This window comes from Chanodichthys erythropterus, chromosome 10 (genome assembly GCF_024489055.1).
Source record: "Chanodichthys erythropterus isolate Z2021 chromosome 10, ASM2448905v1, whole genome shotgun sequence".
Lineage (NCBI taxonomy): Eukaryota > Metazoa > Chordata > Actinopteri > Cypriniformes > Xenocyprididae > Chanodichthys > Chanodichthys erythropterus.
This window is the reverse complement of record NC_090230.1, coordinates 10,868,440-10,894,033: the sequence shown is the minus strand read 5'-3', so window position 1 is coordinate 10,894,033 and position 25,594 is coordinate 10,868,440. Positions and strand designations below refer to the sequence as shown.

At 36.8% G+C, this 25,594-nt stretch overlaps 1 protein-coding gene across 1 annotated transcript in view; it reads left to right on the top strand.

The window, feature by feature from the left end:
- Positions 1-2,268: 2,268 nt before the first annotated feature.
- The window catches only part of si:ch211-246m6.5 (von Willebrand factor D and EGF domain-containing protein), a 99,242-nt gene continuing 75,916 nt past the window's right edge, over positions 2,269-25,594 (top strand). The window contains exons 1-11 of the mRNA XM_067398602.1: positions 2,269-2,389; positions 15,516-15,700; positions 15,771-15,999; positions 18,929-18,994; positions 19,081-19,313; positions 20,354-20,443; positions 20,643-20,784; positions 21,019-21,236; positions 22,182-22,255; positions 23,598-23,874; positions 24,750-24,952. Of these exons, the coding sequence (XP_067254703.1) occupies positions 2,305-2,389; positions 15,516-15,700; positions 15,771-15,999; positions 18,929-18,994; positions 19,081-19,313; positions 20,354-20,443; positions 20,643-20,784; positions 21,019-21,236; positions 22,182-22,255; positions 23,598-23,874; positions 24,750-24,952 (1,802 nt within the window). The 5' untranslated portion in view covers positions 2,269-2,304. The remainder of the gene's footprint in view (positions 2,390-15,515; positions 15,701-15,770; positions 16,000-18,928; positions 18,995-19,080; positions 19,314-20,353; positions 20,444-20,642; positions 20,785-21,018; positions 21,237-22,181; positions 22,256-23,597; positions 23,875-24,749; positions 24,953-25,594) is intronic.

Genomic DNA, 25,594 nt, shown 5'->3' with positions numbered 1-25,594 from the left:
TTGTCGTCCCAGGCAGATAATCTGAGAAAAAATGTATATTTCTCTTATGATGGTAAACTATTTCAGAACATACCACTGGTCCTTGATCACAACTTCTGGGGATCTTCTATTCAAAGCTGCAGCTGAAAGGAAAATCCCTTCTCAGAGATGCACATCAATTGTCAGGAGGGATGAAGGGTTTTTTTTCAGCCCAAGTCCAAAGGCTCTTCCTTGGCATGAGGTTTGAACTTTAATCCAACAGCTTGAGGGTGAATGAGACCCAAAGGCTTTCTCTAAAGCCAGTTCATGACAGGGACCTTGACTTCTGCTCTCAGCCAGACTGCAGGCATTAGAAGAGGATATAACAGCTAAAACTTCAGCCTCAGGCAGAGCAACCATCTCACCCACTTCCAGGTGGCATTCGAGTCGCTCTGTGCCAAGGGATTGAGAGGGATATACACATTTGGCCAGTCAGGAATTTGGTTTGGAGAAGAACAAGCCCAGAGAGGCAAGGTGGTGGCCTGAAGGTTTGAGACCAAAAGCTGGATGCTTCCGAGAAGATCAGTGCCGGTAATTGTAAAGTGCCATTGAAAAGTGCCAGATATTCTCAGCTACTAGAACTCACTCTGAAAGTGTGGTGAAATGGCAAGGACTAACATCTCTTTTTTATTTTTATTTTTTTAAGGATCTTATTTTATATTTTGATCGTCAGATGGTCTTTTAGTTCTTCTGTGTTTCAGTGCATTGGTTTTAGGTAGAACAAAGAGGTAAAACAAAGCCCATCTGGGGTCTTTCAAGCACTTGTACATGTGTTAGCATTCAAAAAATTGTTCCCACAACAGCTCAACCCCTCAAACATAATTTAGCCATCCATTTTTTTATGTTAGTAGTCCATTCTTTCTTTCCCACCCCCACAACAATTTCAGCTGTGCTAATAATATAATTAATAAGATTGTTTTATAGTTTGAGGACTCTTATTATAAAGGCTATCATATGTAATTTATGTTTCCTGTTTTCTGTCCTAATTGGTTGTCATATGGCTTTTAGCTAGTACAACTGGGCCTGTTCTTGTTTTTGTTCTTTGTCTGATGTTGTTTTGTAATCTCATTATTTTATATGGTTGTGGTTTTGTGCTGATGAGTGGTTACACTTGTTTTTGTATTGTGGAATCGGAAAGTTTTGTTCAGCAAAAATACACTAAGGTCTATCCTTAGTTTGTTTGAGACTGACCCACTTTAAATGGGGAAAGGGAAGAGGAATGGGAATGTGATAAAGGATGAATTTGGACTTCATGAGCACTTTTTTGAGCAAAATATTTTATTATAGTATTCAACATGAAATTGATACCATAGGCCCAACAATTTGCAAAAAATAGCATGCTGAATATGAAAAATGCTATTTTGTATTTTCTGTTGAATCAGCAGCAGAAGTACAGTATATGTTAGGATATGCTACTGTGTGTATATTAATACAATACAATAAACATTAAATTTTAAAACACTAAAGAAATGTGATTTTATATAGGCTACTATTACTGTAATAAAAGCATTTATCGATTTAGTAGCTACTATGCAGATTTACACTGTAAAAATATGATTATTAGAGTACATTTTAGAAGAAAATACTATTTAAGACTTTTTACTTAAATTTCTACATTCAGTTAGCCTACATTTTTTTATTTGCCGTTTCTTTGTAATTATTTGTGAAGTTCGCTAGCAATTTCTGAGTAAGAAAAAAAATGCATTTAGCTTTGTTTAACCCATCAGGTCAAAAGCATTCAACTAGATATTAGCAAATTCTCTGTGGACCTCTAAAGTTATTCTATAAAAATCCCTTTCGCTTCAAATGGGAAGCATATTTAAGAGTGTGAAGCCTTGTGCAGAAACATTCCCCCATGGAAAAGCCATTTCACCCAATTTAATGTGGAAATAATCATCTTTTCTCCATTTTAGTTTCAGTAAATTACCTTTCTCCGCGGTTTTCATTGCTTTTTGTGAGTTTGTTTCACTGGAGAGACCCTGCAAGTGTCCTCCTACTCTCCATTTAATTGAGGGCTTCTGACTCGGAGTGCCCCCTTCACTCCTTCAAGACAGCTGACTGTTTACACGCACACACACAAGGGAAAAATGGTCCAAGACTTCTCTTACTCCCCATAAATTAAGGACAATATGTTGTGTGCAAGGAAACTTTCTTAGTCTTCTTGGGAGGAATACATGCCAACATCAGAAGGAGAGTGTTCAATCACTCCGCGAACTTTTTTTGTGTAACAATCAAAACTTTCCGATGGGATCCCCGTGGAAAAACGCGTAACTGTGAGACTCAAACATGGAACTTTTACAATTCTTTTTAAAGTCATCCATCTGCATCTGGTGCTTGTGTTTACTACCGCTGAAGATACTTGCGCAGCTGGGTAAGTCAAAAACATCCTTTGATTAAATACGATGTCTTGAATGCATGTGCGCACGATGAAGACGATTGTTTCTGTGTGCCGCAGCAGATTGCGCTATTGATGGAAATAAGGAGACAGTTGCACGTGCAACTTTTAATCTTTGAATTTTGAAATGAAATGCTTGATTGTTTACTAAAGAACTAAATATATTCCCATTAGTTACTAGCTATTATAGTACTATAGTATAGCTGCTATATTTATTTAATTATTTTTATTTTGTTTTCATATTGCATTACATACTGTATTGTATTTACTGTATTTTATTGATAAGTAACCTCCGAATGTAGTAGTTTTTTTGGGTTACATTGATTTTTGTTTTGTTTTATCAATTGTTCTTTATTGTTATTAACTAGGTAACCTTTTTGACTAACCTCATAACTTTTTTATGTTTTTTTAAATTTTATTTGTTTATTTGTTAATTTATATGCTATTGTTGTTGTGTTTTATGTTAATATGTAGGCTATTTTATTTTTACCTCATAACATGTTTAAAACATTGTTTATGCGTAAGATTTTTGTCTGGCTGCGTCAGGGACATGGTGTTGAGATAAATGTGCTTTCAATCCAAAGACATTGTTTTCATTAGTGCTCAATATCTCCAGAAGGATTGAGCATCTGTTTGAAATCTGAGCGAAAGTTCTAACTCTGCGCACTGACATCCATTTGCGCACCAAATGGAGAGTCTGTCTGCGCAGTTCGTATAATGAACGTGCTCTGTGGAGAAAACGCCTCTCTCTGTCTCTCTCTCTGTCTCTCTCTCTCTCTCTGTCTGTGCATATGTTTTCAGCAGTCATTAGAGCAGTCAGTAGGTGAGTATTAAGCCTCAGGGGTGCAGTAATTGTGGGAATGTGAGCCTCATGATTGTGGGGTCAAACTGACTAGTGAGGTTGTGATATCTTTACTGTCCTTTCCTCCAACTCATGCCTCACTGCCATTACAGATTATAGACCTGTGTAAATGCAGGCAGGCATTCATGCAGTTTGAACAATTGGCCTGCATATCATGTGCATTCATTTGTAATTATTTAATTTATTATTATTATTTTTATAGATCTAGAGACCTTAACATTTTATAATAACTTTGTTTATCCATTTTTTGGGAAAAAAAAAAACACCTTTGTAAAAAATTAAAATAAAAAAAATAAGTACATCCTGATGGCACCCATACTGCTAGAAGCAGCATTTAAATGAATATCTAGCTTTCTTCTCAATAACAAAATAAACACACAACAACAATGACAGTGGTGAGAAAACAACAGTACAGAAAGCAGCTGATCATAGCAATGTGCATATGTTTGCACGACGGCACTCTTGTCAAGTCACGTCACATTTATTTTTACAGCACTTTATACAATATATTGCTTTAAAGGGGACCTATTATGCAAAATTCACTTTTTAAGGTGTTTGAACACAGATGTGTGTCTATAGTGTGTGTAAACAACCAGCCTATAATGGTAAAAATCCACCCAATACTTTTTTTTATAATCCTCATTTATCATTTTCAATCTCTTAGAACAAGCAGTTTGATATTTCCCCCTGCTCCTACATAAGAATAGGGAAACCCTGCCGATGACTGGTGACAATCTGCCCTGTTAGCATAGACACACCCACTAAGTGAGAGTCTGCCATTGCTGTTTACTCGCTGTATCAGCTAGAGATATACGTCAGTGCCAAAAAACATTACAAATGTTCTGTTGTTGGATGTACCAACGAACATACAAGGCTCCATAGACTCCCACCATCTGAGTTACCGAGGACACCATGGTTGAAGTTATTACTCAAGGATGGATCAGTACAAACTGTACATGATCCTCTCCAGAGCGATTTACGGATATAAAGTTTACCAGTTGGTTAACCCTTATGTGTTGTTGGGGATGTTTTCATCCACTATGGGGTGTTTTTGAGTCTTAATTTGGTCACAACTTTCTCTGTGTTTCAGCAAATGGAATGATTTGTGGTGACAAATCTTATTTTGATACATATTTTGGGAAAATGCTTTGAAAATTTTCAAAACCTCAAAAATACACTGTGGGCAAATTTACTACCCTTTCGTTATGTTCGTGGATGAAAACTAAATTAAACTGCTGTAAAAATGTATCAGATAAATATATTTTTTTAATTTTTTTGCATAAATGTGTTAATCAACCTCAGTCCTGATCAAAACTACTAAATGTTTGAAAAAAATCCAGGATTTTTACTCTTTTATTGCCAAGTTTATGAAATGATGTCACTGATTTGGGGGAAAAAAAACACACAAAATTACTTATTTTCAATATAAAAAGTGATTGTGGACTGGATTTTTTTTAACCTTTTATCACAGTCTTGGACATGTGAAAGATTAGTAACAACATTGATTTTGATGCATTGTTAGTTTTTGTGCAGCATCAGATTTTAATTTTTTCTCCCTCATTTACTGTTCGTGGCTGTTTTTGCCCCATTGACTTCCATTATAACGACATTTTTTGATTGCAAAGCCCTGACACCATATAATCATGCATTCTTGATTGATGGTGGTTTTCCCTGTTGGGAAGAGGTAAAATTTCTCATTTTTACAGTTGATCACCAGGTGGTGACCCTTTAGATAGGCTTGTACAAAAAAAAAAGCTTAGTTTCTGGCTTTTATATGGAGTTATATGGAGTATAATGGTATATTATAGTATGTGTGTGTGTGAGAGAGAGAGAGAGAGTAAGACCTTTGCGCACTTTCCTTGATGCGTCTGAAAAAATCAAAATATGCACCTCAGCTCTCAGAATTACACGGAGTAAACAAAAACAAAGTAAGTGTATTTATGCACCTGCTGCCTTTTGATGGTGAGAAGTGCGGACAGGCTATGTGTGAAATGCTTGTCTTTTCTTAATGGTAAAGCCAGTTTAAAACCTTAAAATCCTTCAGTGATACACTTTTCCATTTTTTTCTGTAAAAAATCTAGTCTGCATCAGATTTATGAACATAATTTATTATGAAACCAAAGTGCAACAACTGTACAGTTTCCAAAGTGCAGTTTCTCAAGGTGCTGCGCACATGGAGGTTGGTCATGCTGACAATGAGATCAATCATAATCTGTATGAAACTGTAAATCTGTAAAAAAACAGATTGAACACAGAATCCATGTTCTGGACCCTTGTGATGGCATAAAGGCAGGAACACACCAAGCCGACAGTCGGCCTTCGGGCAGTTTTTGTTCCTTGGCCGACTAAGTTTTCTCAGTGTGTTCCTCACTGTGAAGTTGTGCTGAAGTCCTCGTCAGCTTTTTTTGGCCGATTCGACATGTTGAATCGGCGTCTGAGCTCGTTATCCGTTGGGCCATCTGATCATTCTGATTGGCTGTTCAGCTACGGCCACCTACTGGTATGGAAAGGCATTTCATTTTATGCAGGCGTAGAACGGACATGCTACTTGGCCGTCGGCTGTCGTGCGTCGGTTTGGTGTGTAACAGCAACTTGAGACCCAGACCCTGCTGACTAGTTCATTGACGTTGGCTTGGTGTGTTCCTGCCTTAATGCGTCGGCCCTGGAGTCATGCAGCAGGATGCATGCAAGTGTTTAAAACCACTTATCTGTTTTTGTTTAGTCTGTACTTCTCACCATCAAAAGGCAGCAGGTGCATAAATACAATTACTTTGTTTTTGTTTACTCCATGTAGTTCTGAGAGCTGAGGTGCATATTTTGATTTTCTCAGACACATCAAGGTAAGTGTGCAAAGGTCTTACTCTCTCTCTCTCACACACACAGGACTGAGGTTGATTAACAGATTTATGCAAAAAAAAATGAAAAAAATATTTACTGTATCTGATACATTTTTACAGCAGTTTAATTTAGTGGATGTTTTCATCCACGAACATAACGAAAGGGTAGTAAATTTGAACAATGCACAAGGGTTAAGCACCCCCGAAAAGGCATAAGGTAGGTCTGTATATATTTGTTTACTGTTAGTTGTAACAAGTGTTTTTGTGTAATTCGCTGTGTATGTTGATGATAATACAAGGGAGAGACAGTTTATAGATAAAAGACTTTAATGCACACTTATTGTACTGCGTTTTATTCAGCACTTCTGGTGATTTTCTGGAGTGATAACATATGCGTCATCTTTTGTGCGATGTACAATAAACTTTATAAACAAATCAGTAAAGATTTGGCCATCATTCGCACTGGTTCGCTACAACAGTCTCGTACTAATAGTGGATAAAAGCAAGATGACAACATAAGATATAAATGCAATTAAACTAAACTATACCTTTTCTGTCTTCAAGCAGCATATATTCTCTGGCTATGTAGGCATCATTTTCAGAATCTGATTGAAACTAAACACAGCTACAGAGAGTTTCTGACATTATTACTGCTCTTGAAGCTCTGCCCTCTTAGGATTTTGCAGCTCATTTGCATTTAAAGGGCACACACTAAAAAGTGGCAAGTTTAACAAATTATAAAACATTCTCTGTGGAGTATTTTAAGCTAAAACTTCACATACAAACTCTGGGGACATCAGAGACTTATTTTACTTCACTTAAAAAGGGGCATAATAGGTCCCCTTTAAATAAAGCAGCTTTACAGTATTAAACATGAAAAAAAAAAAAAAAAAAAAAAAAAAACTGTGTCAGTATTGCTTTTGATTAGAATTAAAAATTCAACTTTCCAGTGTACTTGGATCTGACCTCAATGGACTAAACAGAAGAAATTAAACGGAGAACTTTTCCATTTCAAAGAAGGCGGAGCCTCAGAGCCACACCTCCCTATTATGTAATCACCATGGACCAATGGTAGTTTGAAGGTGTTTACTTTTCCAGAAAGTTTGCTTTGGCAAACTGTTTCTAACTCTCAAAACAAGCTCCAAATTAAATTCATTTCGGCCTGATTTTTTTCGAAATTATGCCACACCATATCAGGACCTTAAAGGTCCTGATATACTCACGGCGAAGTTCTTTTTCTTTTTTTTTTGCATAGGGGTAAAATGAAGTTCAAAATACATGAGCAGCGATATACTGTTACCGAACATTTGACGCCACACACACTGCTGAGAGCGGAGTTTAGATGAAAATGTAAATATGTGCTGTGTGCTTTCCTCTCAATAACAAAATAAACACAACAAAATTGAGAAAACAACAAGCATTTTTTAAATAAAGTGTAAGAAAAGCATTTGATCATAGCAACTAGGGGTGTCACGAGATCTCGCGAGACTAAAATGTGACGAAATTTCTCGTCGAGGCAAAAAGCAGTCTCGTGATATTGCCATGAGAGTGGTTGGCATGATTAGGAAAGAATATGCCACTGCTACGTTTACATTACGCCTCCACTGTTGTTTTGCTTTGTATTTAAATAAAAAACTTTTAATTCGGTTGGATAACGGTTGCCGCTGCTCCATGTTCACAGAGTACGAGCGATCGCGAAAGTAAACGCAAGCGCGCATTCAAAGGCGATTTCAATACCCTGCATTTTGAAAGCGGCTCCCTGATGCATACAAAATCTCTCAATATGAAAGCTATTTTAGGCTGGGCAGTGTAGTTGTAACCATCTCTTAGCTCTGTATCAAAGAAACATTTGGTCTTATTTGCACTTTGAATATTGAGAGAGTGCGATTACGGTTGCACTTAATGTAAAGTGTTACCATAAAAACAAATGACACTTTTCTCTTAATCTTATTAAGCACAAACAATAAGGTTTCATTTGTGGACATTAGTTAATGCACTGTGAACTATCATTAACTAACAATGAATGACTATTTTTATTAACTAACATAAACAAAGATTAATAAATACTGTAGCAAATATATTGCTCATTGTTAGTTGATGTTGGTTAATACATTAATGTTAATAAATGAGACCTCATTGTAAAGTGTTACCATTTTTATTTATACTGTTTTATTTATATGATCAGTTTGTGGAAAGGAGTTCAGTTAGGAGGTCAAAAGTTGTAGAAGCTCATAAATCATTTGCAGTTCTGTCAGTCTGAAGGGACTGAGACTGAAGAGACTCATGTGAAATCATACAGAAGAGAAGTCAGTCAGTTGAGTTAGTGGCAAAACCTTTTACAGTGCTTGAGTATTGTTGTCTTTTACTGCATATGATAATTCAGAATACTCAGAAAGTAGAACTGAAATGACATTCATTACAAGATGATTAGTTAAAACATTTCAAATACACCTGCAGAATATTTTTTTTCTAGTCATGTATTTCGCCATTGAGGATTTCTTAAAAATAATGTGTAGAAATCTTGTCTCGTGAACTCAATCTTGAGTCTCGTCTCGTCTCGTGAGATACCTGTCTCGTCACACCCCTAATAGCAACATGGATATGTTTGCATGAGCTCTGCAATTCGGCACTCTAGTAATGTCATTTCATGTTTATTTATATAGCACTTTATGCAATGTATAGCTTAAAATAAGCTTTACCATATTAAACATGAAAAACAGTGACTTTTCGGGAGTGTTTGCTTGGCAAGCTGTTTCGAACTCCTAAAACGAACTTCTTTTTGGCCTGATTTTGTTTGAAATGACGTCACAACAGTTCGTACTTCAACTTTGCTTGAAGTATATCGAGGCCTTTAAATGTATAGCGGTAAATATTTTGCTTCAAGTCTGATTTGAGAAAGGTTATGGATTCAAATTTTCATTTTTTTTTTTAATCCAGTCAAAAATGCTAAACATTTTAGCAGTTCATCTATGCTAAATCTGTTCATCTATATGGAACAGATCAGGAATGGTTCAGTTTTTGATTGCATGTCACTAGAACCAACATTATTGTAATAAATATTATGTTTTTATTATGTTTTTGACAGGATTGCATGTTAATTATTTTGTGCTGAAAATATTTTGAGCGTCATGTTAATTTTGTGTGGAGCTTTGAGAATAAACAATTTGTCTTTTTTGTAATTTTTGGTATCATCTCTTACACAATGTCCTCCCAGCGGTGTCCACTCTTCAGACCGCAAATGAGTCCTTCTCTGTTATATTTCTTCGGTGCATCATCAGTGTTGACTTTTCAGCCTTTATTAAATGTCTGACAGCTGTGCGTTTTGTTCATGTGATCTCATTCCTCATAAGCCTCACTCAACACAATTGAGTGAAAAAGAAATGTTACTGAGGCCTCAGGGTTTGGGTGAAGTCCTGGCTGACCGAGAGGAGGAAATGGATGAGTGCGTTTGCAATTGTGAAAGACTTGCGCCTTAATATCAAGGACAGTTTCCTGTGGTCACTGATATTTCATAAAAGCAACAGACCCAGACTCACCAAACCATTTTTTGAATGAAAATATCTCTCTCTGGGGCTGGAGAGTGTGAATATCTGGAGCTGTTCCTCTCCTGCTGTGTAATCAGCTCTTCATTCAGCCGAGAGGCAGACTGTCACAACAGATAACTCACATTTACCAGCCCTGCATCTCTTTCACACACGCACACACATATTGACTGAACTTGTGTGAAAGTTCTCCAGCTTAAACAATCCTTAAACACTACATGCTTAAAATAAAGATTCTTTGCAGCTTGTTAGGTTTAGCAGGATCCTTCTTATCGAATTTTTTTTCGCTCTGTAGGAGTTGAATTGAGTCTTGTGTTGGCTATATGGTTTTGGCAGGTTAAAGCATGACTTTATATCTTTATATAACTTTATATCTTAGATTTGCAAGAAACTTTATGTTTGAAACTGGCGATGGAAATAATATAAGAAAGAAGGAAAACTGATATTTCACGCTCAATTTTTGCATTCCCTGATAAATTTGGTGTGCTATCAAACCTTTTACAATCTCTCAAAATGTTTCGAAACTTTTCAAGCGAACATAGAACTTTGATCGAAATAAAATGAAATGAGAGGAAAACCTGTATTTTGGTCACAAAGGTTTTGCGTTCCCATCCGAGTAACTTTACGTTTGATCGGAAAACTTTTGCGTTCTCTTGAAACGCTAGCAAGCGCAAAACTGGTGATGGAAACAATATGAGATGGGAAGAAAAACTATTTTTCGCTTACAAAAGTTTTGCTTTCCCCCAAGAAACTTTAAATTTGTTTGCAAAACTTTTTTTGTTCTCTCAAAATGTTTCGAAACTTTTTGAGTGAACGCAAAACTGGAAATGGAAATCTATGAGATCGGAGGAAAACCTGTATTTTTGGTCACAACAGTTTTGCGTTCCCTCCGAGAACCTTTACGTTTGCTCGAAACTTATTTTCAAGAAGCTTTGTGTTTGCTTGGACAGCTCGCTCGCAAAAGCATTGAAATATTGTTCTATAGTATATAGTTTTCTTTTTTGGGGACTTTATATCTCTCACAATAATATTTCTCACAATGCCACTATTTCTTATTAAAGCTTTATCTCACCCATTAAAACTTTAACTTTATCAACCGTTTTCATTTATACGTGTACGTTTAGCACAATGATTGATTGACAGTTGAGTAGGTGGTCCTTTGTTGTAGTCTGGGACACTTCAAGATGCATTAGCATCATACGATCACTGTAGGTTTATGTTTAATTTAAAACCCCAGTACATAGAAGTAATAAAAAGTTCTTTGTGGAAATTAAAAAGTTTCTTCTATGATATTGGGCTGTCAAACCCTTTTTGCTTCTTTCTTTTATATTTAAATTTCACTTCTAATAGCGTCTGAAGACATCAAAGGTTTTTACTGCATTTTTCCATCTTCGATACTTTTGCAGTCATAGCTATTGAGGAGAGTTGACAATGTTTGCTTCTATTCCAAAGTTTTCAGTGTATTTTCCTGGTGTGGATGTGTCTGAAATCCACCCCGTCCCTAAGTCAACAAATTAACTGAGCAGTCTGAGGTGTTTACCCAGCAGCTCTTGTTCCAGCTTTTCTCTGGGGGCTGAAAACACGAGTGTTTGTGGAACCTTTGACCTTGCGTAGCAAGATTTGACTGTGGTTGTCACCTTTGCAAGCCCAGACGGATACCAAATGTGGCTTGCTGTCTTAAATAGTTTAAATATGAGCTTCTGACATAACCTTTTTTGTTCAGATCTTCTCCACAGACAAAAAAAAAAATAAAAAATCTCTGCTCTGAGTTTTTGGTGTGATTTCAGGTTGAATGAATGATAGAATGAAAGTCTTTGTCTTTTTTCCTCTCTCTTTTAAGTACTTTTTTTTTTTTTTCAGGATTCCTTAATGAATAGAAAGTTCAAAAGAACAGCATTTATCTGAAATACAAAGCTTCTGTAGCATTATACACTACCGTTCAAAAGTTTGGGGTCAGTAAGAATTTTTTTTATTATTTTTTTTTAAAGAAATTAAAGAAATGAATACTTTTATTCAGCAAGGATGCATTAAATCAATCAAAAGTGGCAGTAAAGACATTTATAAGGTTACAAAAGATTAGATTTCAGATAAACACTGTTCTTTTGAACTTTCTATTCATCAAATAATCCTAAAAAAAAAATATTGTACACAAATATTTTGTACAATTGTACACATTAAATGTTTCTTGAGCAGCAGATCAGCATATTAGAATGATTTCTGAAGGATCATGTGACACTGAAGACTGGAGTAATGATGCTGAAAATTCAGCTTTTCCATCACAGGAATAAATTACTTTGTCAAATATATTCAAATAGAAAACAGTTATTTTAAATTGTAATAATATTTCACAATATTACTGTTTTTACTGTATTTTTAATTAAATAAATGTAGCCTTGGTGAGCAGACGAAACTTCTTTTAAAAACATTAAAAATCTTAGTGGTTCCAAACTTTTGGACTGTACTGTATATATATATATATATATATATTATATATATAATATATATAATATAATATATAATTTTTTTTTTTTTTTTGAGATTCCAATTTGCTGTGGTCTTTATCTTATTTTTATTTATTTTACAGTTGTGATGTCACTTTGCTTTTATCGCTTTTATTTTATTTATTTTATTTTATTTTATTTTGTTTTATTAATGTGTTGTCAATTTGCTTTTGTATGATATATTTTATTTTATTTTATTACTGCTTGGTGATGTCACTTTGCTGTGGTCACTTATTTATTTATTTTTTATTATTATTTGACAATGAGACATCATTCACCAATTTGGAAAGACATATGCTGGGAATCGTCAATGTATGGTTTTGATATGTGTTTGCTTGGAAAGTAAAGTGAGCACCCAGTAGATGCTTTTACTGTTATCGTATCTTTAAACCTGCCACCTTGAAACTCCATTACCTCCCCTTAAGAAACGTCCCCTCAAATCATCCCTGTATCTCCCCACCAAACCATTATTAAGAATTTATAAAATGAACACTTAAATGTCTCTATCTTCACCCTGCCCCATTACACCTCTAAGAGTACAGCTTAGGCTGTAATTGCAGAGTAATGATCCTTGAATTAGGCTGGAAAGAGCAAGGCATTATGGACTCTAAACCAGCCGAGACATGATCTCATCAGCGCTCCAGTGGGGCAGAAAGCCCTCTCGGCCTGGCCTCGTCTTCCTTCTGCAAAGCAGACAGGATTAGAGGAGAGATTTTCTGCTTTTTTTTCATGACGGTCAAAGGTCATCTGCCCTTATTCTTTATGAGGACTTTCTTTCAAAGGGTTGGGGGGAAATATGTTCCTTTGAACAAAGTCTGTATTTGGGACTCCACGGAGAGAAGATGTGTGCCAAAATATATCTTTATATATATTTAAATGAAAATATGAGCACTTACTCATGTAAAACTTGCAGACACAATACTTGAGTGTTGCTATGGTGTTCTGAGTGGTTGCTAGAGCATTGTTAGGTGGTTACTAAGGAGTTCTTGATGGTTTTTAGGTGGGTCCAAGACTCTAGTCTGTCTGTAATGTTCTTGTATAGATATGGCTCAGTGAAAGGTTTTTTTTTTCTTTTTCCCTGCTTATTTACACTGTATTGCCAAAAGTATTGGGACACCCCTCCAAATTATTTAATTCAGGTGTTCCAATCACTTCCATGGCCACTGGTGAATAAAATCAAGCACCTAGGCATGCAGACTGCTTCTACAAACATTTGTGAAAGAATGGGTCGCTCTCAGGAGCTCAGTGAATTCAAGCGTGGTACCGTGATAGGTTGCCACCTGTGCAATAAGTCCTTTCGTGAAATTTCCTCACTACTAAATATTTCACAGTCAACTGTTAGTGGTATCATAACAAAGTGGAAGCAGTTGGGAACAACATCAACTCAGCCATGAAGTTGTAGGCCACGTAAAATCACAGAGCGGGGTCAACGCATGCTGAGGCGCACAGTGTGCAGAAGTCAAAGAATAGTGCGTAGAGAACTTCATGGAATGTGTTTCCATGGCCGAGCAGCTCCATCCAAGCCTTATATCACCAAGTGCAATGCAAAGCGCCGGATGCAGTGATGTAAAGCACGCTGCCACTGGACTCTAGAGCAGTGGAGACATGTTCTCTGGAGTGACGAATCATGCTTCTCTGTCTGGCAATCCAATGGACAAGAACGGTACTTGCCTGACTGTATTGTGCCATGTGTAACATTTGGTGGAGGGAAGATTATGGGGTTGTTTTTCAGGGGTTGAGCTTGGCCCCTTAGTTCCAGTGAAAGGAACTCTTAATGCTTCAGCATACCGAGACATTTTGGACAATTTCATGCTCCCAACTTTGTGGGAACAGTTTGGGGATGGCCCCTTCCTGTTCCAACATGACTGCAAAAGCAAAAAGCAAGGTCCATAAAGACATGGATGAGTTTGGTGTGGAGGAACTTAACTGGCCTGCATAGAGTCCTGACCTCAACCCGATAGAACATTTTAGGGATGAATTAGAGCAGAAACTGCGAGCCAGGCATTCTCGTCCAACATCACTGCCTGACCTCACAAATGCACTTCTAGAAGAATGGTCAAAAATTCCCATAAACACACTCCTAAACCTTGTGGAAAGCCTTCCCAGAAGAGTTTTAGCTGCAACGGGTGGGCCAACTCCATATTGAACTCTACGGATTAAGAATGGGATGTCAATAAAGTTCATGTGCACGTAAAGGTAGGCATCCCAAAACTTTTGGCAATATAGTGTATGATTTGCAAGGAAAGTCAAATTTATTAGGGTTTTTTGTTTTTTGCATTTTTGTTTGGACTGCTGCTCTAATTTTTTTTAAGTTAGTCTAAATTTAAAACAATTGTTAGTTGCTTATTTTTAAGGCATAATGTTGCTTAGCCATTGTGGTTTGGTGTTTGTTTTATTTTTATTTTGTTTATTTATTTTATTTTTCACTAAGTTAAATTTGTGCAAACAGTTGTTTATGTTTTGTTTAGTTTTGTAGCTTTGCTGACTATTTTTTTTTCTTTTTTCCTTTGATTTTTTTCTTTTTGCTTTGTTGTGCTTTGCTGTTAATTTTGTTTTGTTGCTTTTTTTCTTTTTGTTTTGTTTTGCTTTGCTTTGCTTAGCTGTTTTGTTACTTTTCTGACATTTTCACCAAGTGAAAGTTCTTTGTATTGTCTAAAGTCTACATTTTCCCACTAGTCTGTTTTGTCTATAACGGCTGCTATCTGTCCTGTCTCAGCTTCTATTATACACTAGCAGTGATGGCATGACGCCCAGCCCAAACTTTCTATTAGCATGTTCAGGGGGAGCATTAGAGGATTACCAGTGTACTGGTGGCCTCAGGCATCCTTATACAAAAAGTGACACAGGGGCTGTCGCTCTCCCTTACCTGCACAATTAGCCAATATGGTGACATCCGACCCACTTTGGCTCTGAGATAACGGGAAGGAGAAGGGTAAGGTGTTACAGATGTGCTGTCTGAAGAAATGGCAAGGGATTATAAAGGTTTTAGCCTGAAAGTCACACATCTATTTTTGTCCTTCCGTTTTGCCGTGAGACCCAGACACACGTCGCCGATTCTGCCGACCTTTGTGGCGTAAAGTTATGAGCAAGGAAAAAGGGGTCAGAAAAAGGTGTGTTATTTTTACCCCGGTTAAACGTCTGCCACTGAGGAAGTCACGTTAACCCCCATTTGGGTTTTAATGAACATGAGTGACGTTTTCAAGCCACTGTAATGACACAGTTTTCGACCTTCTCCTTCGCTGTCTTCTGAGCAATGACCTTTGTCTTTGCCGAAAGGTTGTTTTAAGCTCTTTTATGAATATAAAAGGTTGTAATTCAGGGAAACAGGCCTTTGTTTGATGGTGTCCTTGGTTCTTCCAGCTCCAGAGTGCTATCCCGGCGGATACAGGACCTTGAGGAATGCATATCGTAGCGTCGATTTTGACTCTACTGAACTTCAGAACACAGCAATACAGGATCTGATCTGTGACCATTCGTTACCACCCGGATGGTACCGATTTTCCATAAACAACAAACCTGCGGAGATGCCGACCCGTTGTGTTGAGGTGAGCATTCCCAGATCAGTTCTGACCAGTTTCCAAATTGCAATTTCTTGATATATGTCTCTTTTTGTAGATGAACCGCTGTGGTACGCAGGCTCCAGTGTGGTTGTCTCTTAAGGACAGCTCTCTTCCGAGGCCCGGAGAGGTCAAGCAGCTCTCGGCCTGTGCCACGTGGCAGTTCTTCCATGGAAGCACCAAAGACTGCTGCCTTTTCCGCATCCCAATCTCGGTCCGGAACTGTGGCGAGTTCTTGCTGTACTTCCTGCAGCCAACACAAGGCTGCATGGGATACTGTGCGGAAGGTACAATCACATGACTCGTTTTAATACTTTACAAACACTATTTTAAAACCCATATCTAAAATGAATAACTTTATTTTACATGTGTTGAATATTGTGAAATCATGTCCAAGTCAGATTTCATCCCATATATATATATAATATTTTATTCAATTATGAAGAAAACAACAATTTCATATTTTATTATTTTATTATTATTTTCATTTTTTTATTTTTATTTATTTATACTATAAGATTTCAAAGTATAAACAGGAAGTGTTATGCATCATAGAACTGATCTTCTGGCAAGCCGTAAATAAATATTTAAATGAAAAAAACAATAGTAAAAACCATTTATTCATTTATTTATTTTAATATAAACAAATTATAATAGTATAAATAAATAAATATGAAGTGTTAAGACTAAATCTATTTTAATATTTTAATATCAAGAACGTATTTTTACGACAAATTTCCCATTACATTTTTATTACTTTACATTGTATGAATCATTTAATTTACCATTTACATTTTCTTTAATTAACATTATTTTCAATGTTTATTTTCAGTAGATTATTATAATGTCTTTGTAAAAAAATAATAATTTATAATATTTGTATTTATATTATTTCTTTTCAATTTTGTTTTCCCCCCCCTAAATAAGCATAAATTAAAATGACTATGGCATTACAACAAATACAACAATGAAATACATATAATATCATTATTTTTCTCTCATTACAGTGATTTTTTTGCTTTTTTTTTTTTTTTTTTTTTTTTGCAAAGAGGATGTTGGTGAAAATGGTCATGAGAATAATGTTCAAAAAAGTTAATTGTCCTTAAGCAAAATCTAATGGTGAAACCACAAATTTAATGTTTGAAATGAAAATGCAGAATTAAATGCAGTTTGATCCTCTAGCGCAAATGATTAGGATTAATCTTAGTGACATAGTAGACTTTAAAACCTACAGCAAGACTTGTACCAGTAGAAGAAACAATGAAAAGTTTCTGGTCTATTTAATCATACATCTGTAGATGTTTCCTGTGCAACAGCCCAGAGACAAACTACCAACTTGTAGTATGGATGATCAATATTTCTCTTTTTCTGGCCATGTTTCCTTTCTCACTTTCTCAAACATCTCGTAGATCCATATAAATGACTGTATCATCAACCGTGTGCAAGAGTATTCAGGTCATTTTTAGTTTGGGATCGATTTCTAGTAACTGAAGTTCTGCAGGGGAGCAAATCAGATTACTGGATTCATGAAGCAATATTTCACGGATTTATGACACTTCCATGACGGCTACAAGAAAAAGGAAATTGTTTGGGTTTTAAAGTTTTGGCAGTGGGATGAAAGTCAGGGTTTTGATCCACAGCAGGATGTGTTGTTTGAACTCACACATAAGTCAGACTGATCTTCTGCCACAAGATTAAGGCCTAAATAATAAACAGGAAGTGTTATGCATCATGGGGCTGGCAAAAAAAAAATCTAAATAAATATTTTTTTTATTTAAAAAAAAAAAAAAAAAAAAAACATTTACGGATTTTAGGGGTCATGACATGGAGTTTTTAAATATTTTAATATGTTCCTTGAAGTTCACTTATAATGTTAGTAAAGATCATTGATTATAATGGGTTCTATTTGCTTTTGGGGTGACGCTCACATCCAGCATAGGCAAATGTCAGACGTTATCGAATGGGCAGAGCCTATGGTCCGATGATGTATAACTTTTCAGTAATATCTTGCTGTGGAGGCAGTAATATGCAAATATATTTGCCCGTGTGACATCACAAATTCCCACTGCCATTTTTACAGCTTGATTAAATCAGTGCTTTATTTATAATGAACGAGGACGCTATGAAACTCACAGGATGTTTTAAAGGTGCCATCAAATTGAAAATTGAATTTACCTAAGCATAGTTGAATAACAAGAGTTCAGTACATGGAAATGACATACGGTGAGTTTCAAACTCCATTGTTTCCTCCTTCTTATATAAATCTCATTTGTTTAAAAGACCTCCGGAAAATAGGTGAATCTCAACATAACACCTACTGTTACGTAACAGTCGGGGTGTACGCCCCAATATTTGCATATGTCAGCCCATGTTCCCAACATTATGAAAGGCATTACACAAGGACAGCCAGTATTAACGTCTGGATCTGTGCACAGCTGAATCATCAGACTAGGTAACCATCAAGGATAATAGCGAAAGATGACAGATGGAGCAATAATAACTGACATGATCCATGATAACATGATATTTTTAGTGATATTTGTAAATTGTCTTTCTAAATGTTTCGTTAGCATGTTGCTAATGTACTGTTAAATGTGGTTAAAGTTACCATTGTTTCTTACTGTATTCACTGAGACAAGAGCCGTCACTATTTTCATTTTTAAACACTTGCAGTCTGTATGATTCATAAACACAACTTCATTCTTTATAAATCTCTTCAACATTGTAGCATTAGCCGTTAGCCACGGAGCACTATCAAACTCATCAGAATCAAATGTAAACATCCAAATAAATACCATACTTACGCAATTAGACATGCTGCATGACAAACACAAAATATCCATTTTGAGGGTTATATTAGCTGTGTGAACTTTGTTTATGCAATGATAGAGTCGAGAGCTCTGGGGGGGTGGAGAGCATGAGCAATTAAAGAGGCCGCAGCCTGAATCGGCGCATTTCTAATGATGCCCCAAAATAGGCAGTTAAAAAAATTAATTAAAAAAAATCTATGGGGTATTTTGAGCTGAAACTTCACAGACACATTCAGGAGACACCTTAGACTTATATTACATCTTGTAAAAAAAAACAAAAAAACGTTCAATGGCACCTTTAATGGTACAAAGACCTCTTATATGTCAAAAGATCATGGCAAATTTGATTTCTCAAATTTCCCGCTATAAACAAGTATTATAATTTTTATTTTTTAATTTTTTTTAGCTGCTTCACAATACGCACCTAAATCCTGTCCACCTGGTGAAACCGAAGTTAACGGTGTATGTAAGGGTAAGTGATTTTCAATTTTATTTTTGATTTATTTCATCCCTGTATTTATATTTCATCTCATGACCTCGTTTTTCTCCTCTTTGAAGCAAACGCTCCCTCACTACCTTCAAAACCCCTGGTGACCCCAGAGCTGATCGGCAGCAGCGTCCACCTCCGGTGCTCCTTCACTGGGGTGACGTCACCATGGCCGGTGGGGTATCAGGTGGTGTGGGCGAGATACTCCTCCAACACCATGAAGGTGGAGATCAGACGAGACACAACAACTCGACTGTACTCACTGGTTGAGATGGACGGAGTTCACTTCAGACTGGGAGAAACGGTAAAGGAAACCATTTTAGAATGTGGTTTTAATGCAAAATTTATTAAGATTTTGTTTACTATAGCTTCAAATTTTTCAGCAGTGGTAGAAATAGATGTGAATTGTGTAATTCAGTATTCAAAGTATTAAAACACCATGGTCTTTTGATTTTTTTTTTTTTTTTTTTTTATCCTTCTGGCGTAATGTGCTCCAGACAGCCATTAAACTCACTTCTCACCAGACCAAGAAAGGTCCTTTGTGAGGTCCATCTTTATTCATAATGCCCTTTGACCTCTTGTATGAGTTCAGAAAGTGTTCCAGCGGAAGTGAAATCAGGTCAAGAAAGAGTAAAGGTCAAATTGAGGCCACGTGTATACAAACCATAAATAACACTAAGGTGGAATGTTGTCTTGAAGTTTTGATTTAGTTTTGATTTCATTCCTATTTATTTGTTCTGACGTGAAATTTGAAGGAGGTTTGAAGACTGAGTTTGAGATGGGCTTCGCTACCTGTGGTCATAAAAAAACCCATGTGTTTTTACATCACAGAGGCCCCCGTTCAAGAAACACCATCATTCTGGTTTGGGTTGTGAGGTTCTCTTAAACATGTGTCACAGCTGGGCTTAGTCAAACACACACACACCGACACACACACACGCATACATACAAACACACCTTGAGCTCTCCATAATTCCCATATACAGGCAAAACAGACCTGAAAATCCTTCATACACAAACAAAAGAACATTCAAACAAACAGCTCGTTTCAATGCCATATATGGCTTTAAATGGCATGTAAATGTTAATGTCATTAAATTCATTGATGGATTATGAAAAAAATATCTTAGATTTTTGGCCCCTCTAGTTGTTACAAGGAATATAGCCTTACTGACATATTAATAAAATTGTTACAGATAAATAATGTTTAATTATTTAATTATTATGGTCATCGTTATAATGATTTGCAAATAAAAGTACAATAAAAGTGTATAGTTATTGATTTCTCTAGTTTGGTAGCGCTCAATCAGCATGACCTTCATGACAGTCTGGTTTGATTGACAGTTCTCCTGCAGTGTGTCCACCTTCCTGTTAAACTCCTCCAGCCCGCAGTCGGCGTCTAAAGAGAGCGCGGGGTTTTTCGCGGGAATTAAGGTAAATCCGGTTATATCTAACTCTTTATAATTACGATGGATCACGCATTATCCTCAATGCCTGAAACTATAATTACTGGCTAAATACACATTGCAACATTGCAAATATTATGTTGCATAATTATCCATGTCTAACGGAGCTGTATGATCATGTGTGATTTACACTGGTTTCGGCCAACTACCCAACACTTTTTCTGCAGTTTGTTCCAGATATTCTCTACATCCGTGAGGATGCTAAAAAGCATGTTTTGAGCATACACAGCACAGTACCTATTCCCTGCCATGGGTTCGAGCACAACCACCGCTGCAAAGTGTCTCTTGCTCTCAGCGTGCATGAATCAGGTGTGTGTATATTAGTATGTAAGTCACTGACAAACTTGACGTTTATTTTTAAAGTGGACTATAGGATTCTTTGAAACTGTTTCTGAATACTGATACAAATGTGTGTTTGTCATGAAAGTTGAAAGTGACCTGATGTGCATGAATTATCCTTTTGCTCTCAAGAACATTTTGTCTTTGAGTTTTCCCTTTCATATGAGGACATATCTACTGATAATCTCTGTCTGAATGTCTCAGACAATGTAGTCGTTGAGGTTTCAAACGTGGCCTTATCATCCTGCTCGGTCGAACTGCTGTCCCAGCCCTGTCGAAACAACGTCTGTGCTCAGGGTACCGTGACTCTCACCGCTGTTACTGATTTCACCCGGGACGGGAACCGGGCCAGCTTCCTTTCCACTCAGCCTGCCGAAGGCAGCCCTCGCCTCTGGAGAGGTTACAACCCTCCTGCACTGAAGGTTAGCGAAACTTTAGCATGCATCTCAATATGTAATATTAGTTGCTTGAGTGGTTTTGTACTTAATTAATATCTTTCATTTAATAAGACAAACACAAAGTTCTCTTTGAAATGCCCTTCAGGACAATGAAGTGCTTGAGATTACAATATACTTACATCGGTAATGTTTTCAAGGGGACTCGTCATAGACTTTTCTTGCTTTTTTTTTCAACTTGACCCATGATGAACTATTTTGATACTACTTTTCACATCAAAATTAGTAGTACACTGCAAAAAAATTACTGTTTTTGTCTCATTCTCGAGTACAAATATTTTATATTGATTTAAGAAAGTTTCGATATTGGTATTGGAAAACAACACCAAGTAAGAAAATAATTTTTGTGGTATAGAAGTAGGCTAGTAGTAGTAGTGTAGTGTCCAGCCATTGTTAGCTTTTTTTGTAACCCTTCAGACTTGAAATATACTGTGACTCGGCCTTATAGCTCTCATAATTGACCCCTGCTGAAAGAAAGGAAGAGCCTCTAATAAGCCAGACACCGAAAGGACAGACAAGAATGCGGTAATTCAGAAGGAAAGAAACGTAAACACACATAGATCGCCAGTCTTCTTAAATAATGTGTCACCACCGGCCCCAGACCACCATCTGTGTTGTCTGTAAACATGAAAGCTGCTCCATGCCCTTTAATAATGGGAAGAGACTGTACTCTTCTGCGTTATAATTAGGCTAGAGCCGACATAGCTCTGCAATGATTATCCCCATCAATGACGTCTAAATTGTGAATGTTTTGAGAGCATAGCAACACTAGTTAATTCCATAAAGTGGCTGCTCTGCTTTTTTGTAAAAGTGAAGTGTCATTTTTCTATATAAGCAGTAGACGAATTTGCACTGCAAAAAGCTTCCGGTATGAATGCATCATTATCAATGTTTTCTTTTTTCTGCATGCAGATCACAGTTCAAGATGTTCCAACAGCGACCTGTTATTCTCTGACTGACCCTCATATCATTACGTTTGATGGAAGGTAAAATATTTTAGACGACCAGGTCCTTTTTTTTCTTGTAGCTCAACTGGTAAAGCATTGCGCTAACAACGCCAAGGTCATGGGTTCAATTCTCAAGGAAGACAATGAATTTACTGAAGGCTTTTTATTTCTTCATTGGCATTTGCACTGGATGTTTTGAATTATTCTACATTGCCTATGATTATTTTGTGACTTTTACAAGAGAGGTGCTCAAATGGTACATTTTCAGGTAATGAGGCAGGAATGTAAAGGTCACTTTGGATTTCAGATTTGTGTGGCTCAGATTTATCACTTGTACTCCTTGAATTTGGCTTGGAAAGAGGGATCTTTATGAAAGTGTATCACAGTTCAAGATGCTCCAATAGCGACCTGTTACTCCCTGACCGACATTCACATCTTTACATTTGATGGAAACTAACAACAAACAACGCCATGGTCGTGGGTTCAATTCCCAAAGAACACAATGAATTTGCCCACAGCTTTTTATTTCTTTCTTTGACATTTGCTGGATGCTGGATGTTTTAAATTGTTCTAAGTAGCATGTGATTATTTCGACACACAGTAAGCTGTGTGACTTTTACATGACAGATGCTCAAATGGTACATTTTCAGGTAATGAGGTAGGAATGTAAAGGTCACTTTGAATTTCAGATTTGTGTGGTGCAGATTTAGTACCTGTACTCTTTGAATTTGGCCCAGAAGGAGGTATCTTTATGAAAGTGTACGGGAACTGTCCTCATTAGTGAATGTGTCCTTGACAGACGCCGGCCCTGTGCCACAATTTCCTCTAGTAGAGAGGCACACTTGGCCCGAACGGACAATAGATATAAATTTAAACATACACTATAGCTAGATGTAATGTATTGAGCAATGTGCGTTTACAGTGATAACAAATGTACAGAGCAATAACCGCAAAGTATCACGGTCACCATTAAAGTGGTGATGCTGAAACTGTACTGTGACAATTACTGCCTCAGTTTCTCTGCCTAAATTTATTGCTCTTTTTTATCTTACAGTTCTTTTTACATGGACTCTTTCTTCCTGCCTCTCCTCAACTTTCCCATTAAGTTCAAGTAGTCCTCTGAGATGTTGTATACAGCTACTGTCTTGTCTTTCAGGGTTTTTAAGTGCACACTGAGGTTTCTGAATTTCATCTGTTTTACTTTTTTAGCACAGCAAAACAGAACACAGAAAATAAGAAGATAACTTTCAAACTTATAAGCAATGATGAATGTAGCTGGATGTATCTATCTGTGTATTGTTTGACATACCCAATATTTGCTATAATGAACAAGCTACAGTAAGAATTTGAATAAGTACTAAACAGTTGTTGTTCCACCCAGGCGCTATGAGAACCAGCAAACAGGCACGTTTTTGCTTTATAAGAGCACAAAGCGTCTGTTCGAGGTCCACACAAGGCAGTGGGATTGTGGGAGCCGGCATTACGCTGTGGCATGCACCTGCGGTGTGGCTGCTCGAGAGGGCAATGAAGTTGTGACCTTTGACATGTGCAATGGGCAGCTACAGGAAACACGCCCGCATTTGTCCATCAAGGCCTTGGGATCATCAGTGACCAATCAGATTAAGATCCACGAGACGCATCAAGGGAAGAAAGTCACGGTATGGTTACATTCTAGTACTGTGATAGCTAATAATATTGAATTAATGTGAATAGGTTTAACAATAAGAAAAGTAGACTTATGCTGCAGTGAAAATTCAGACAAAACAATCGAATCAAAGAAAGACTTCACTTATGAACCAAAACTATTGCAACTCACAGTATTGAATATATTAGATTTGACTGAATACACAATAGACCGAATGAAACCTTATTGACATGCAAACTCAGGAAATCTGAGTCATGCTCACTGTGAAATGCATACAGTTCAAGTTCAGGACAAGCAGATTTTCAATTTCTTGGCAAAACATTCTGAAAAGTAAACACAGATCTCATCTGTTTTGAAAAGAGGCCTTTTCCCTACAAAAGGATTTTAAACTTCGGTCTCAACAGACCATCGGTCTCTCGGTGCAGCAGATGTTGTCATTGTTGCATAGTGACGGTTTTAATGAGCAAGTGTTTTGTGATGGCTAAATGTATCTATATTTGTTATATTCTGATGCAGACTCTTGACAAATCACCACTAATTTCCTTAATGTCCTCGCAACCAGCTGGCAGGGAAATGGGATCTTTTACTAACATGTGTATTTAGTTTTTGATTGAAGTTGGAGTAAACTATGAATTAGATTAGGTATTTAATGAAGTCATGTTTTTCTTTGTAGATTTTGTTCCAGCTTTCTTATTCTTATTCTTTTTTTTTTTTTTTTTTCTTTTTAGAAAAATAGATGATATTTTAATAAAATACTGTCCTTGGCAACCTAAATACTTGCCTTACATATTTAAGAGTCAGCATGGCCTGATTTTGAAGATGATTTTAGTTTAATGTTTAGCATTACATATGTAAGAATTTAGGCAATTTTTGTTTGACCCCCTGCAGATCGTTTTTGCCTCAGGGGCGTTTGTGCGAGCAGACGTCAGTGATTGGGGAATGAGTCTGTCTGTCAGGGCTCCAAGTCAGGACTTTAACGCCACCAGAGGCTTGTGCGGGTTATTTGACCGGAACAGCCACAATGACCTCCATCATCCTGCAGGCACAAGCCACCGTGACAAAGACCTAGTGGAATTCATTCAGGGCTGGAGGTGAGTGATGCTTTTACAACATACATATAATCTATATTTTCGCTAGAAACAATATATGGTACTTAAATGATCTCTTGAGTTTAAGGCGGGTAATAAATCTAGTCAGAACCAGAGCTGTTGTGAACTGGGCCACTAAGGTCATCTAATGAAGGACTTTTCAACTCCAGTCCTGGAGGGCTGGTGTCCTGCAGACTTTAGTACCAATCCCAATTTAACCCACCTGTAATTCTGCAAGTAATTCTGAACACCTTTATTATCTTATTTGTTTAGGAATAGAGCTAAACTCAACAGAACACTGGCTCTCTAGAACTAGAGTTGAAGAGCCTTGCTTTAATGTCTACCTAACTGACGGTCCTGGTCCGAAATATGAACTATAATGCTGGCAAGAATTCTGAGAGACCTAAAAGACATAAATATATGCAGATATATGTATGAAAAGTTTCCAAGCTCAAAACGTCCGTAAAAGATGCCGAACAAGTAGGGGTATTTGGGTAACTTGGAGAGCAGTTCTGTTTCAGATTAGAGTTTGCATCGCCATTTAACCTTGATTTGCTCGTTTTAATGTCAAATATAATTAAAGTAGAGGAAAGTCTCTAATCTAATGGGCTAACCTTTCTCGAACTCTAAATCCTCTCTTGACGC